Source organism: Ctenocephalides felis, unplaced genomic scaffold, assembly GCF_003426905.1.
Source record: "Ctenocephalides felis isolate EL2017-DRISC unplaced genomic scaffold, ASM342690v1 CF-g0.4_SCAFFOLD_03571, whole genome shotgun sequence".
Lineage (NCBI taxonomy): Eukaryota > Metazoa > Arthropoda > Insecta > Siphonaptera > Pulicidae > Ctenocephalides > Ctenocephalides felis.
The window spans coordinates 32,050,297-32,066,926 of NW_020539725.1; the positions used below are offsets into that span (position 1 = coordinate 32,050,297).

At 29.3% G+C, this 16,630-nt stretch overlaps 1 protein-coding gene across 1 annotated transcript in view; it reads right to left on the reverse strand.

The window, feature by feature from the left end:
* Positions 1 to 953, reverse strand: part of LOC113385908 (L-2-hydroxyglutarate dehydrogenase, mitochondrial-like) — a 4,110-nt gene extending 3,157 nt beyond the window's left edge. Inside the window, exon 1 of the mRNA XM_026623730.1 lies at positions 851 to 953. Coding sequence (XP_026479515.1) covers positions 851 to 953 — 103 coding nt within the window. The remainder of the gene's footprint in view (positions 1 to 850) is intronic.
* Positions 954 to 16,630: the final 15,677 nt, after the last annotated feature.

Sequence of the window (16,630 nt, forward strand, 5' to 3'; positions counted from 1 at the left end):
TTACACAAAATATGTACACAGTATTAAAATCTCTATAAAAATATCTGATAATTTGATGTACATAAGTCCAATGGGTGTAAAATTACTACAATGTTTGTAAATAATACTACAATGGGTGTAAAATTACTACAATGTTTATAAACAATACTACAATGGGTGTTAAAATTACTACAATGTTTGTAAACAATACTAACAATGGGTGTAAAATTACTACAATGTTTGTAACAATACTACAATGGGTGTAAAATTACTACAATGTTTGTAAACAATACTACAATGGGTGTAAAATTACTACAATGTTTGTAAACAATACTACAATGGGTGTAAAATTACTACAATGCTTGTAAAAATACTTCAATGGGAGTAAAAATACTACAATGTTTGTAAAAATACTACAATGGGTGTAAAATTACTATAATGTTTGTAAAAATACTACAATGGGTGTAAAATTACTACAATGTTTGTAAAAATACTACAATGGGTGTAAAATTACTACAATGTTTGTAAAAATACTACAATGGGTGTAAAAATACTACAATGTTTGTAAAAATACTACAATGGGTGTAAAATTACTACAATGTTTGTAAAAATACTACAGTGGGTGTAAAATTACTACAATGTTTGTAAAAATACTACAATCTAGAGTCTAGCATACCATATATGTGGATATAAATATATAATATGTACTGTGAATATAGATTTGTAAAAAAGATCTCCATATCAGACTCAAGACTAATTTGGTATTTCATGTATCGTTATTGACGGTATAATTTCAAATCGTCGAACATCGACGATCTGAAATTTATCTCCCGGTGACCTACGGGCGCCCTACACCTGATGCGAGCCATACCTTTAACCGCGCGATGGCAGCTCTTTGCGCGCAAGAAGTACCTACCTACAGAGCACTTTACATTTGAACACATTCCTTTTCGGTCGGTGTACTTTTGATGCATTTAGGCATTATTGACGTTCGTGTAAAGATGACGCGCATGCCCTGTACTTCTGCCGCGAATCGCGATTGTGTTTCAGCGTTGTGCGCCGTGTTACACAGGAACGCAGTTAGGCAAATTGCATTTTCGCACATACAACTATGCCAGGCACGAATGACTCTGATTATCCTCAATGTAAGGGATAATGTCAAAATTTTGGAGTTAGTAAAAAAAATGACTTTATAATCTTAGAGGAAATCACTCAGATAGGGAATGCAATACCGATGGAAAATTTCAATACCGGTATTTCGGTAATTTTTTATTTTAAAACCGGAATACCGGTAAAGTACCGGTATTTTTATTATCTTAAACAAACGTAAACAAAATTGACAGTTACTAATACAATTATAAAAGAATGTATATACAACTATATAACTATATTTAATTAAACAATAAAAACAATAAAATAAAACGATAAATGTATTTTTTAAAATAATAATTTAAAAAAATTATATCCAATTTAATTAATTCTAATTTTCTACACTAATTTAATAATAAGTATCACGAGATAAATAATAAGTTACTATAATTATTGAGTATTGTTATTTAAAACAAACTTCGAAACGTTTTCGAAAAATAATATTTTATAATTGTAATACGAAGCAAAAATATTTAGTAATTATCATAATTATTATGTATAAAGTTAGAAAAAAATAAAGATTACGCAGGGGTAATTTGTATAATATAAAATATTTTAGCGCAAATATCACTTAAAAAACTGTTACATTTTTATATAAGATCATTATCTATCATTATCTATTTATTGTAACACGATATGTAGCCCTTAGTAAAGCAATAAATATTCAGTTTAATGACGAGTTGAGATAATTTTTGACATTTGTTTATCCTATAGAATCACTTGAAGATATAGCTGTTTATGCGATTGTGAAATTTAAAGATAAATTTGTTCCGAGAAATTTAAACTTTAATGTATTATGTATCAAATAGCGCTTATGTAAAAATACCGAAAATACCGATATTTTCGGGGTAAATACCAGTAAAAATTCCGCCGAAAAATCGGGCGGTTTACCGGTAATTCGCTATACGGTATACCGGTATTGCATTCCCTACTCAGATATTATGTCAATTATAATGCTTAGTAATTATTGAATGTATTGTGTATTATTGTATATATTGTGTGATGCTTTTACTATTACTATTTTTTTGTATGAAGCGCAACACAACCGCATAAATTACAATTCTCACTTCCTGAAGTAAGGCCTCTTCTTTTTCTTGAAAAATATTTATTTAATTTTTCATTTAATTTATTGTATCTGGTCCTCTTTTTTATTCTGTATTCATACACTTTTTGAATTATTTCAAAATTGAAAGGATTAACTTTTCACTTAATATAAAAAACCAAACAAAAATATTAGAAAACAAATCAGAAAATTAAAATCATAAATAAAAAATAGTTATCCAGAAAAACTTAATAATAAACTAATCACAAAAAATATCTTATTATGAAGTGGGAGTGTGTGAAGTTCCGAAACAATAATTGTTTAAAATATTCTTGCTGCACTGTTAAAACGCAACCATGATTATTAGGAGATAGAACGTTGATATGCTGAAATCTATCAAAAAAGTTTCTGAATTAAGTTTGAAATTATCTCACAAGTCTTTCAGTTTTTCATATCTTATTTTCTATTTTTCAAATTTCTTTTCTCATGTTCTGTTTCATTGGCTTTCTATTCATTCGTGTCGTCAATCATCCTTAATAAGTCTTTGTCTCAACCCCTCCAGATGATTTAATTTCACATCTATGACGTTATGCGATATTGAAAGTTTCTCAGCAGTATAAAATATTTTCAGATTTTATTTAATATTTGAATGAATTGCTCTTACAGTTAGCTTTATTGGTTCAATACAATAGTCTTCTTCAGCTAATCAGTTATTACATTTAGATACATGTAATCATGAATCGTATCTTAATGTAATAATGAATTAGCTGAAGAGACTAATGAACCAATATGTATCTAAATGTAATAACTGATTAGCATTCTTTTAATCGATGTTTAGCTTACTAGTAAGTGTGGTTTTTTCTGGAAATTGCAGCTATGCTCTTCTGCATGATACTCCTATTTTTAAATGATCTATCTTTCTTCCATATTATACAAGGACATCATCATTATAAATACATTTTTAACAAGGCACTATCCATTCATACTTAATAAGATTGATGACATATATCGTTCTCATATCCTGGCCCAACAAACATTCATGTTTTCACACTTTGATTTCTTTCTGGATCCAACTAATATAGTTGCATGTAGCATCTTGCCTTAAGACAAGGTGCATGAATTTCCCGATATATAAATAAAAGTCTTGTTCAACAGAAATTGAGATTTGGCTATTTAGATAAAATTTACCATTGTTTGTTTCAAAAATCAAGTTTTTGTTTATTATCAAAAACTAATTTCCAATTATTGAATTGATTGATTCCAATTGAGAAATGATCAATGGTGATGAGTATGAAACACGAAAAAGATCTGGAATGCTGCTCGTCATTTAAAACTGTAATGAATTATTAGGTATAGATCAACAACTTTTCGTAGGCCTATAATATTTTAGAATGTACGATTAGACCACCAAACTCCGTAATCATACAAAGTTTCATCAAAATCTTCAAAAAATTAACAAATAATCATAAAGAAACGGCCTGGCCGATCTTTACTTAATAATAATCAGCTTGCAATGCCTTTTGAATTTTCACAATCGGTTTAGAATTTTATGCGAAAATGTTGCCGAAAGTTTTGCACTTTTCTGCTAATTATCGATTCATCAATAATCATGCGAATCGAGATTCATCAAACAGCGTTTAAATATTGAATTCCAGGCAAAAATTTGATGAGAGAGTATATAATATTAGCTACTGCCATCAACGTAAACAGTTTAAAATATACTTTTTGTTGAAAAGATTTCAGTTTTTTTTAGTGTATTTACTACTCGTAGTTTATATTAAATTATATTATCGTTGTCATGAGCGTCCTTATATTTTATTTTCCTACTCCAAAAAGAAAAAGTCGGTGTTCCTACGTCTATTATTTATAAAAGTTTTAGTTCATTCGAATGCAGCACCTCTGTTTCATAAGACAGAATTATTTATTAAAGATTTCGTAACGCGATTTCAATTATTTTGTAAGGTAGTACTTCTAAAATATTTTAATTTACAAAATATGATTTAATGAGATATAATTACATTAATATATAATACATGTGGCGAGCGTAGCTCTTTGGTAGCGTGTTCGATTCACACGACAGGGATCTTCGGATCAAATCCTGTCAATGACTTAGAATTTGTGAAAAAAAATATGTGTAGAAATCAAATAAAAATTGTACATGTTAAATAGAATTTGAATAAAAGTTAAGAAAATTAGGATTAACAGAATTTGAATAGTTGAATTGAATTAGGAGTAAGAAGAGAAATATCGGAACTTAAAAGAAGAATGAAGAAAAAAAAAGTGTGGAATGAAGCTAAAAGTTAAATAAAATTAAGAAATTCCCAAAAGAGCAAGAATTGAAGGAAATAAGGAGAAGAAAAATTAAGAAGAATATAGAATAGGATACATAAATAGATTGAAAATGATATAAGAAAAATTAGAACGTAAATAAATAAAAATGTTGTAGGTGGATAAATGTTCAGAGTAAGCGAGGCCAAATGAAAATTAAAAATAATAATAATAATAATAATATAATACATAATGCTTTTTGATAAAAGTATAAAAAAATTAAAATTAACCCTCCGTCGGTCGGCGTGGTCTGGCCAGACTTTTTTCGACTTCAATTAAGAAAAAAAATACTTCTAGTAATCCTATCGACTTGAAATTTCTTGACTTTTCCTAAAATTTCATTAGCTGTCGATCAATGACAAAATCAGAACGAAAAAATGTACAGAAGGATAATTATAAGGATATTAACTTTTTTATACTTTGAACGGTCGGAGTGGTCTGACTAGACCACCCACACATTTTGTATGAAATATACGCTTTTTGATATATGGAAACCAGTATTTTCTATTTTTTCTGGTATTTTCTATTCAAACTGCGTTTTATATATTATTTGCTATGTGTTGTAACATGAATGTTAGTATTTTCACGACGAGAGTTCCTTGAAAATCTACTAAACTTATTGGTCATCGCAAACATTGAAAATCGGATGAGTAATGCGCACGTTATCAACAATTTTTCTTCTCGTACTGCGTTCGAAAATTTTTTTGGCAAATCTGTAGTAAAATTATATTTTCAACTTGAATTTTACAGCTCATTTCAAAGGCGACGCACCTCATTTCATTTTCTTTTGAATTTCACATTCATTTGGAAGAAGCCGAAAAAGAATATTGTTTTTCATTGATATAAAACAGAAAAAATAACAAAAAACGATTTTTTTATATTCTTTGATTTTTGTTTATATAATATATATATTTTTATTATAAGCAAGCTCAACACATGCAAAAGACGGTAAGAAAAAGAAAAAAATCAAAACTATAAATATTTACTACTAAGAATCGTTAATATATAAGACACCAAAAACTCATTTAACCCATATAAATGCATGTAAAATGAATGGTGGCCCAGCCGTACCACTCCGACCGTTCGAAGGTGAATAAATATCCGACCGACGGAGGGTTAAACATGACAAAAATTTGAAAAATATATGATCCATGTTAACATCCGAGTTCAGCGCCTGATCGCAGTCTCCTAAGGGTTTCCATGTCGGCCGTCGAGCGCTGGCTGCGGAGGGGATAGGACCGTGCGCGCGATAAAGGTAAAAGGGACGCGCTCATCGCACGTTACAGCGTTACACAAAGCCGATCGACGTACGAGGCTACAGTACCGCCGAACTTGCTCTAGTCGGGTTTTGACTTTATTACATTTTTACTAAAGAGTCAATTTTAGTTAACAACACAGTTCTGTAGTTTGTAATTCCTGTTCTATGATAGTGTATTTAGAAATTTGATACCATTTTTGGAAGTGCCAAATAAGTGAACTTGTTATTTGACGTAATTCAGTTACCAGGTGTGCTTGTGTCTCAACTGTCTCAGTGTTTGTTTTGGTTTTGTTTTTTTGGTTAGACGAATTGAACGAAGAAGCAAAGTGTTGCGCAAATTTTATTTTGCAATTGGACTACAATTAATTGTTTGGGCTGTCATAAAGGATAATAATTGGATTTTCATGTGAGGGTGAGTTGCACAAAACTTTTTTTTCGTTGTAATTTTTAATTATTTTTTTAGTTAGTTATGCCGTTATTTATATTTTATATATATATATATTGTTACAATTTATTTTTGTTAGACTTTAATGTCTTATTATATTTATATATGAAAATTTGTTTTATAATTATTATTAAATTAATTTTATAATTTTTGGATGTTTCTTGTTGATAAAATAAAAAGTTTTAATCATCATAGGGTTACAAACCCGTGGCCACCAACCTTTACATACCTCGTCCCCCGTTTTTATAAAAAAATGTTCTGCACCCCTTAATTTTTCCAACAATTTAATTACATAGATACTCAATGTAATTCAATTATCAGACTACAAATTAATATGCAATACTATGTAAAAATATACATAAAAATTGATTATAAAAAAGTATAAACGAAATAATTATTTATTCATTAATTTTTTTTATCTTTCAAAAATTTTTGATTTATTTTTGAAAATAGTATTTTGGAAACAGCTATCCTCTAACCTCCTTCTAACAGCTCCTCAAGAGGGGCGCGCCCCACAGGTTAACCCACGGGGTTAATCAATTAAAATTTCGTTATATGTATATCGAAAAAAGGATTATGTATTAACTATGCACCATAAATATACTTTTCTGAATTAAATTCTTCAAAATTAATTATCAATGAAACATATAAATAATATAATATACTATTATAATTAATAGCATTCTTTTTTATTGATTAATAAACACTTCTATATCCTAAGCTAAAGCTCATTAACATTGAAATTTTAATTTTATAATATTAAAAAAAGGAGATTAATCTTTTTATCATAAAATGCAAGGTAAATATTATTTATTCTATTCTAATTAGATTAATCTTAACATGCAGTTGAAGCGGCGTTAACAAATAACATTCATTTATATACTTCGACAAAAGTACATATTTCTATATTTTTGTGAATTAGTTTTTTTTCACAAGTGATTTTACATTAGTGATAAAATATTAAATGTTTCAATGGTAACAACAATTACAATAATCATACTATTATTTTTTTATTTTATATTTATTTCCACTGTCTAAAAGAGGGCAACAAGAAAAATTGAATTTATGGCAAATTCAAGAATAAATGTATCCATGTCATCATTGGCATACATAATGTTTTTCTAAATAATTTAAAGAATGAAGGTATCATTGATATCTGAATGTATTTTACTTCAATCTATTCTTGTCAACTAGTGTTTTTCAGTTTTGCTTTATGATCAAAGATACTTTTGTAGATCATAAAATTTTTGCAAGCATATAGTTTATTCCAAACAGATTCTTGTAATAATTTTAATAGTCTAAATCTGGATATACTAGCACGTGCCATTACTATTTATAGAATTTCCGAATAATGCTATTAGATTGAAAGTTCTTTAAAATTTGTTCGGATGTATTTTAGTTTTATTATATTGGCCATGAAGGTGACAATCTTCATGGCATTGAGCTTTTACACGGAATGGTTGCTACCCCTGGTAGAGGGGTTAGCGGATAGTTTGATAGGACTAATTGTGCACTTCAAAAGTAAAGTCCGGGAAGCAACATGTATAGTAAATAACCAATAAATATATTTTCTTCGCTTATAACTTAGTAACAAATCAGTGATTGTAATAAGAACTGCACAAATACATAATATATCAACAAATCAATGTTTAACCCAGTCCACAGCTACAAGGGTTAAATTATAACCCAACAACCTGAGTTTATAAAAATTCTATAACTACATAATATAGGTACAAAATTTATAGATGAACACAAGATCCTTTAAAGGCATTTAAATACCAGATTAGTTGACTGTGATCTGTTTTCCAACAAGTTGAACGCTATTAAATATCCGCAAGATGCTATTTCAATTATCTTACATCTAAATTTAAGATAAATCTGACCACGTTGTATAACTTTGTTTATTGCATAAGTCGGTCCTAAACGTAAACCTTTCACAGTGGGTGGTCATCTGTATTCAATGCGTACTTCTCGTAAGCACATTGCCAAATGCGTGGGCGATCACCGATCGGCCTGTAGGTACTATACTGCAACAACGGCCAGATGAGTTTCTGTCATAGATGATACAAGGCAATTCGTGCTTAGACAAACATATACAGTTTCAGGAATAATGAACTTTATGAATGCATTGTACGACCCGCATATGTGCAATGTTTATTGCAAGCGTTTTGCATTGGGGTCTTTTTAATGCTGCTTGTCTAGGATCCTTTAAAAAAATATACAGATATAAAAGTAATAACATTAACAATATTTTTCTATAAAAATTAATTTAGTTTATTTCTAATGTTCATTTCATATTTTCAAAGTTTAACTATCTTAGAATATGGGTACGAGAAGGTTTTTGAAAATTTGAATTATTTTCGGAGATATAGGCATTTCACTGACTCGGTCTCCATACTGGTTTGGCTTCACGCAAAACTTTAAATGCTTTTTTCTCAGAACAGACTTTTTTAGTACTGTTGACACGATTTCTCGACCGATTCACTTGAAATGTTCAGAGAGTCTTGTTTATAGACCTATCTATAGGCCGAACTAGGATTATCCCCAAATTCCAATTTTTACTATTTTTAAAAAATTCGAGAAACTCAAAAAAACAGTAAAAAACGACTTTTTTTCAAACAGTCGCCAATTTGTAAAAAATCATTTTGTTTACTCATCGCTAGTTCGGGCGATTGCGACATCATTGTAGATTAATAATCTTTTTATTTATTTTATTTCGGATGGCTAGGAGGGCTGAAATCATGTCAAGATTGAGGTGCCAATTTTTTGAGACCACCCACTTCATCAGCTGACAGTGTTTACAATTTTCAACTTTTTTATCTTTTAATTTTTGTTTTGTATTTTAATAATATTAATAAACAAGTGGTAAAAAATGAATAGTAAAAACATCCATTGATTTCTTTTACGACACTTTAAAAATGACCTAAAATTCATCGTTCTACACTAGAATACCCCCTTAAGAAAGATTTTTTTGAAAGTTAATATTTAATGCTATATCGAAACACTAGTAAGGTCAAAGGACTTGTTTATTAGGTATGTATATAGAATTCGTTTACTTGTACATATATCTCACAAGAATTACATTAAAGCAATTAAGTATCACGTTTTGCTTATGGTTTGAGTTATGAATGATTTTACTAAATATATAGAAGTGCCCACATAAAAGTTCATGGATACCCAGCCTTACCAAGTTCTTGGTAAGGATGAGAAATCGCCTAGTGCGTTGTTTATGACAACTCGTGTTATTTATGATATGGTTATTTCAGCTAATAAGGCATTCTCATTTTTTTTCTATATATTATATTCATTTCACATATTTTTTGTAACATTCTATAGTATTTCTGAAAATTTATTCTTTGTGGAAACTAAAATATTGAGTTCTATATATTAAATATATTATTTCTGCTTATTTATATATAATACCAACCAACTATTGTTTTCTTATTGAGTGTAAAGTTATCAACCTTTTTGGGAAAACTAAAAAAACATTAAAATTAAATAGGCGTACTTTTAAATTTAATTAAATTAGGCGTTTGTAAAAATACTACAATGGGTGTAAAATTACTACAATGTTTGTAAACAATACTACAATGGGTGTAAAATTACTACAATGCTTGTAAAAATACTACAATGGGTGTAAAATTACTACAATGTTTGTAAACAATACTACAATGGATGTAAAATTACTACAATGTTTGCAAACAATACTACAATGAGTGTAAAATTACTACAATGCTTGTAAAAATACTACAATGGGTGTAAAATTACTACAATGTTTGTAAAAATACTACAATGGGTGTAAAATTACTACAATGCTTGTAAAAATACTACAATGGGTGTAAAATTACTACAATGTTTGTAAAAATACTACAATGGGTGTAAAATTACTACAATGTTTGTAAACCATACTACAATGGGTGTAAAATTACTACCATGTTTGTAAAAATACTACAATGGGTGTAAAATTACTACAATGTTTGTAAAAATACTACAATGGGTGTAAAATTACTACAATGGGTGTAAAATTACTACAATGTTTGTAAACAATACTACAATGGGTTTAAACATACTACAATGTTTGTAAAAATACTACAATGGGTGTAAAATTACTACAATGGGTGTAAATTACTACAATGTTTGTAAACAATACTACAATGGGTGTAAAATTACTACAATGTTTGTAAAAATCTGTTATATTGATATAATTGATTAGATATTTTATTATTATGTGTCGATCGATCTGACAATACAATGATTAGCAAACTGGTACTAATATGGTTACATTATATAAACTTGTCAAGGAACAGGTGTTTGCACGGGTCACTTAATGACAAGACTTGTCGCACCTCACTCGAATTCTACCTGTAGTATTGTGAATCCTATATAATCTCTTACTGCTAAAATTGGCGCGAAAAGTTTCTGGTCCCTGTCCTTTGTGCAGCCACCGGGCTCACGAGATGAAGAATGCGTTTATGCAGGAATTTAAGAAGTACCCGCCATCCTCTGAGAATAGATGTGAAATGTACGACGCGACGGTATGCTAATTTTAGAGGTTTGTTATATTCGTGGAATTTGCATGATTGATGTACAAAAGAATCGGTTCAAAGCTTGTTATTCTAAAACTTCTGTTGAATTTGATTTTGAAATTGATAGATTGTGAGAAGAAAAGTCACTGTGCAATCAAGTGACCTGCTTGGTAACTTTTTTCATGGTGAAATTACGTTGACAATTTCATATGACAAGTTAATGTTTTATATAGACATAGCTTTTGCGGCCCTGTTGTCTCCCTCGAATGTTTTACAAGTACCGTTAGGTTTCAAGTTTTCACTCGTCATTGCAATTGTATCTTTACGAATAACGATCACAAATTATTTGATATAGAAAACTGGCATATTTTGATTAATATAATTCATTTTACATTTTTTTAAACCTACCATCCAAACGAACTCATTGCAAGTCTTTACAATACCACACATAATATAAGATTAAAAAGAATACAATTAATAGATGTAACACATTAATTAATAATAAGTTGTTCTACCATATTATTTAAAATAGGTGTGTGCATGTATGTGTATGTGTAGTCTATGTAATGTACTTTGTTTATAATTGTATGTATATTTGAATTTTTTTTTTGTTTCTTTATTATAACAAAATTAAAATATAATTTAGTACACTAATAAAAGGTGAACCACTGGGGTTTCCTTTTAAAATTTAATATTTATTTGTCAAACTAATTACTTAATGTCTTTCTATTTAGACAGATTGTAATTTATAAGAAAAAAAATTTTTTTTAAACCTTACTTTATTAAAAAAATACTAAAATAATCTACCATAGTATCTCTGCGTGATGATAGCTTATTTTAGTCCTAAGTCCTTTAGTCCAAAGGACAATTGTTAGGGTTGCCTTTTGTAGAACCGACTAGTATTAAGTATAATTAGCACAACACCTTAAGAGACTCTTCAGTATATTTGCTGTTCAAAATAATCAAAATAAAAATGAAATAAAAAAAATATTTTTCTACCTTTTCAAGTAAATAAATTTATAAATGGTAACGTTTATTCGGCATTATTATTGTCGATAAACCAGCCTGATGATCGGCATCAATTGAAGTTCTGAAGTATATACTTCTACTGCTACTAAATGACACATCAAAGCCACAAACGTAACAAAATTACATATGAAAATAGCTGCTCTAAATACTACCCTTAGCTCTAATATATATGCTTACGTCAATACGCCCTTATGCACTTTCATCCCAAATGTATATAAATACACACCGGTCATTTTTTATTTATAATTTAATGGAAAAAGGTCCGAACCTCTTACTGACGCCACTAAATATTTATAATCTTTGTGACTAGGTATTTTAACTGATTGTGGGAAAGCTCGCAAATGTTTTTTCTGTTATGGGATTCCGAGTCGAATCGAGCCGCCGAAAAGCACGCGAAGCGAAAAGAAATTGCGCAACCCGAGATCTTGTTTATAAATTAAGCGAACAAGATATTTTTATATTGGTATAATACATTCTTACAATATTCTCTCAATGGGAACCTTGACATGTGTGTAGAGACGACGAAATAAGACTTTTTTATTAATAGTACTCATTACTAATTATTTTATAAAATTTTACATTCATTCTCTAATTGATAGCTTTAAAATTAAATTAAATTTAAATCATGGGTAGAGCGACTATACCTGGATCACAGCTTCCGGGTTTAATCATACTTTGAGGAGCTTAAGCCTCTTGATGTCAAGCAGTAGTAACATCGGTTTTCATTGGAAATGTAGATAGCTACATTTGAAATTGCTGCATCAATAAAATGTTTCCTATTCCAAAAATTGTAATAATAAAATTTATCACACAAAGATGAGACAACTGTTTGGGTTGCCATCTATAAAACCGACCTAGGCAAATTAGCCCAACAGCTTATAGGACTCTTAAGTTCTGATTGATGCCAAAACAATAAAAAAAACTTCATTGTTCAAGCTATTTGCAAACCCTCTATCTGATACAACTACACTTGTTCTCGCGCCATAAAATTTTTAATCTTGAATATTTTCATCGTTCATATCACTAATTTGTTTCACGGCTTTTGCTAAATTCTTTTACTCTCAGTTACTTATCGTAATCTCAGCGAATTAAAAAAAACGTGAATCGTTAAAAAAATATTATGAATAAGAAACCGGTTTTTACAGAGCGCATAAACTACCAGACAAGGTTAATGCGATTTTATCAATAAATTACAAGTTCGCATTCATCTCCTCAATGCGTGCATTAATATCGGTGTTTATGCACTTCGAAGTCATTTAAGCATCTCGTTAGAGATCTTAATTTATCGACTTTTTTGTTGGGTAAACAAAGATTTATAAAAAGATCACAAAAACCGAGATACCTTTCAAGCTGATATAGCCAAGGGTACAAAATAAATTTACACTTTTAGTGATTTTATCTGTTTTACTATTTTAATGGTTTTTTACCTATTGCTACTTAGTTCAATATTCATTTATTTACATGCAAACAAATCACTTTTATTATACGTTTAATTACAATCTGTTATACTAGGACGTTCAGTAATTGTTTTAATTCATTTTTTATTTTTATCAAAACATTCCTTCGATAACTCAGGTTGTTGGGTTATTAACCCTTAAATGGTTAATTAACCCTTGTAACTATGGACTTTATTCAACACTGATTTGTTTTGTATGTGTATGTATTTGTTGCAGTTCTTATTACAATCATTGATTTGTCACTAAGTTATAATAAAAGAAGATATATTTATTTATTATTTATTAAACATGTTGTTGCGCGGACTTTACATTTAGAAGTGTACAATTATTCCTATTAAACTCTCCGCTATCCCCTCTACCAGAGGTAGCAACCATCCCGTGTAAAAGCTCAATGCCATGAAGATTGTCACCTTCATGGCCAATATAATAAAACAAAAATACGTCCAACGATTGTATTGCTTTTTGAATGAATGACAACCCAGTACTTGTCCTATCCATTTTTGACTAATTAACTGTAAATATAGTATTGACATTTTATGATCATATATGCAGCTATACTCACGAGATACGATTTTCATTTGAGATTATTGTTTGACTTTGATTACTCCGCGAAAGACATTAGTGATATAAACGATAAAAAAATTCAAGATTAAAAATTTTATGGCGCGAGAACAAATGTAGTTGTATCAGATAGAGGGTTTGTTAATAGCATATTGAAGTTGAATGTATGAACGAAATACAATTTTCATTAATTTTCTTTATTTGGAGAAATTTATTTTGGACAATACTGGCGAAATTACATTTATCCAACATTAATCTTATAACTATTTATTAGAGTGGTACGGAGGCAAATATTTTATTCAACTTCACACAACGACACTCATCGATTAGTTCCCTTACGCAATACAAATGTTTTAACAAACCAATTTGTTTTTACGTAAGTAACGATTTAAGCAATTGCACAAGCTTTTGATTTATTGTGAGACAATAGTTTTTACGACCATAAACCCACTTTCTAAATACGAAATGTACGTATAGATTCAATCATAATTAATAAACGCATGAAAGAATTTCGAAAGAAATTACTTCGGTTTGGAAGTTTTTTTCTCATATAGGAGTTATAATCAAAAACTAAATATAATATTTAGTGTTGGTTTTCGAATATTATGATAGTAGCCAGGACTTCTGCTTGAAAGTGGACATGATACATAATATTGAATTGGATCTGACATCCCTGTTCCGAAAAATTATTTCAATAACATGCTTATAGAGATTTTTAATAACATATGTAATAATGAAGACTTAACCGAATACGTGTGTTTATCAAATAAACCAAAAATCTTTACAGATACTATAAACTTGCTATAAAATTTTTGTATTTACAAAGAGAACCGAGTTAAAACTTTCAATCGAAAGCTTTGTCGTTTCCAAATTTTCTTTTTTACTTATTTGGAAAAAGTTTACAACAAAAACCGTTTTCTAAACAGGTACCTACTTTGAAACGATGTTCTATTAAATAATAATCAGGGACTCTAAATTAAAAGATCATCTTCAAAAGTTTTTTTAATGGTTCTTCTGATTATACTTTCAGCTTATACTATACAAGCGATTTGTAATATCCAAAATTCATATATCATAATGTTATTACATATGAAAAATGGTTTTCCTATGCTATTTGTTGAGCCAGCCATGATGTAATCGTAAAGAACGTAAACCCTAGTCCCGGGTTTCATTCCAACTTCGGTCAGCTCGATATAAAGCAGTATTATGGTATAAAGTTTTTACTTTGGAATTATAAATCTCAAGTGGAAATAAGTTTTCCGGGGATATGAAAAGGAACGTCAAAAATACTGTTAAGTATAGTCACAATTAGGATACGACCATTACTAAATGTCATCGTAATATATACTATAGACAAATAGTATATAATATAGACAAATAGTAATTTTTGAAAAAATGTTAACTACGAGTTAAACTATGAGAAAATTGTATCAAAGGTTATCACAAATTACTTGACTGATTTTACAAAGGTAATGCTCGTACGGAAAACTCAATGAACCAGCTCGACTCGAATGCCATGGGAAGTTTCCTACAACATACTATAAAGCAAAGCAAATCTTAGAGAATATTTGGTAGCTAAAACCTAATTATGTATATTCAAATGTACTTCAATATTTGTAATAATTTAATTTGGAATATATAAATTTACGTTTGAAATTGTTTTATAATTTATTAAATGATATAGAGATGAATTCATATTTAAAATCGACTGATTGTAAAAGCCATGAAGATTTGAATTTGAATATATATGTCACTTGAGTTAGATTCAATAGAAGCAATTAATTAGTAAGTAATGACATTATCTTGTTCTTTTTAAAACAATGCCATTCTACGATAAGTAATTACTTACTCTGATTAATATAGGCAATATTTCTCATAAAACAGCATCGCTTTTGTGATAAAGTTCATTTAAATCTACTATTCTACTATATTCTGTTCATTAGCATAGAGATGGGCATTGAACCGCGTTAAGAATAAATTAATGGAGTTTTTTATTCCCACAGTCGCTTAATAGCCAGAAGAACTTCAATTACGTTTATACCAACACTTGTAAGAGTCAACATTTGTTACGCGATAATTCCTTCGGCTTTGAGGAAATGATGTTTTTCTTCCTCAGGTTCAATTTATGAAATCCATGGGATGCCGTTTTGTGTTTTAATAATCCTCGGAACATCTTAACTTCGGCTTGATTGATTGACATCAATATCGCGGGAAAGATTTGCATAATCAATTCGGAAAATCTTTCATTGAATTATTATTAGAGTGCTCGGAATTATGCCAAGGTCGTCGGCGGGTGTTCTACAAACACTGATCTTATTTACATTAAAGAGGTTTTTAATCCTTTTTGCATCTGGTGGGATTTAGACTTATTATTATAATTAGCAAAATTTCTATTCTTGTATTTGTTGAGTTATTGTAAAGGGTATTAAAAGCGCATAAAAAGCCTTTCGTTCTAAATACCTGTGATCATGAATAATCCATTGGTAAGAAGATTATTTACTACGGTAGAAATTGGAAACATTAATTTGTTTGAAAATATGACATGATGGTTATTTTCAGATAATAGTTTTCCAAAAGCTCATGAAGTGTGAATCAATGTCGTTTGCTCAAGTTTTTAAATAAACATCAGGGGCCAATTCTTCGGTAAAGTAGACCATAGCATAGCTTGTCATGGCAACGCTATGTTATGGTATATTTTACTGGAGAATTGACCCCATAAATTCATTAAATTTAAGTTTTTTCAATACTATCGGGATGAAAGTAATTTGACATAAAATGTGTAATATAGATACAAAATTCTATAAGAAAAGCATATAGCATAATGACAAAAAAAAACTATTCATGGTTCTATTTACG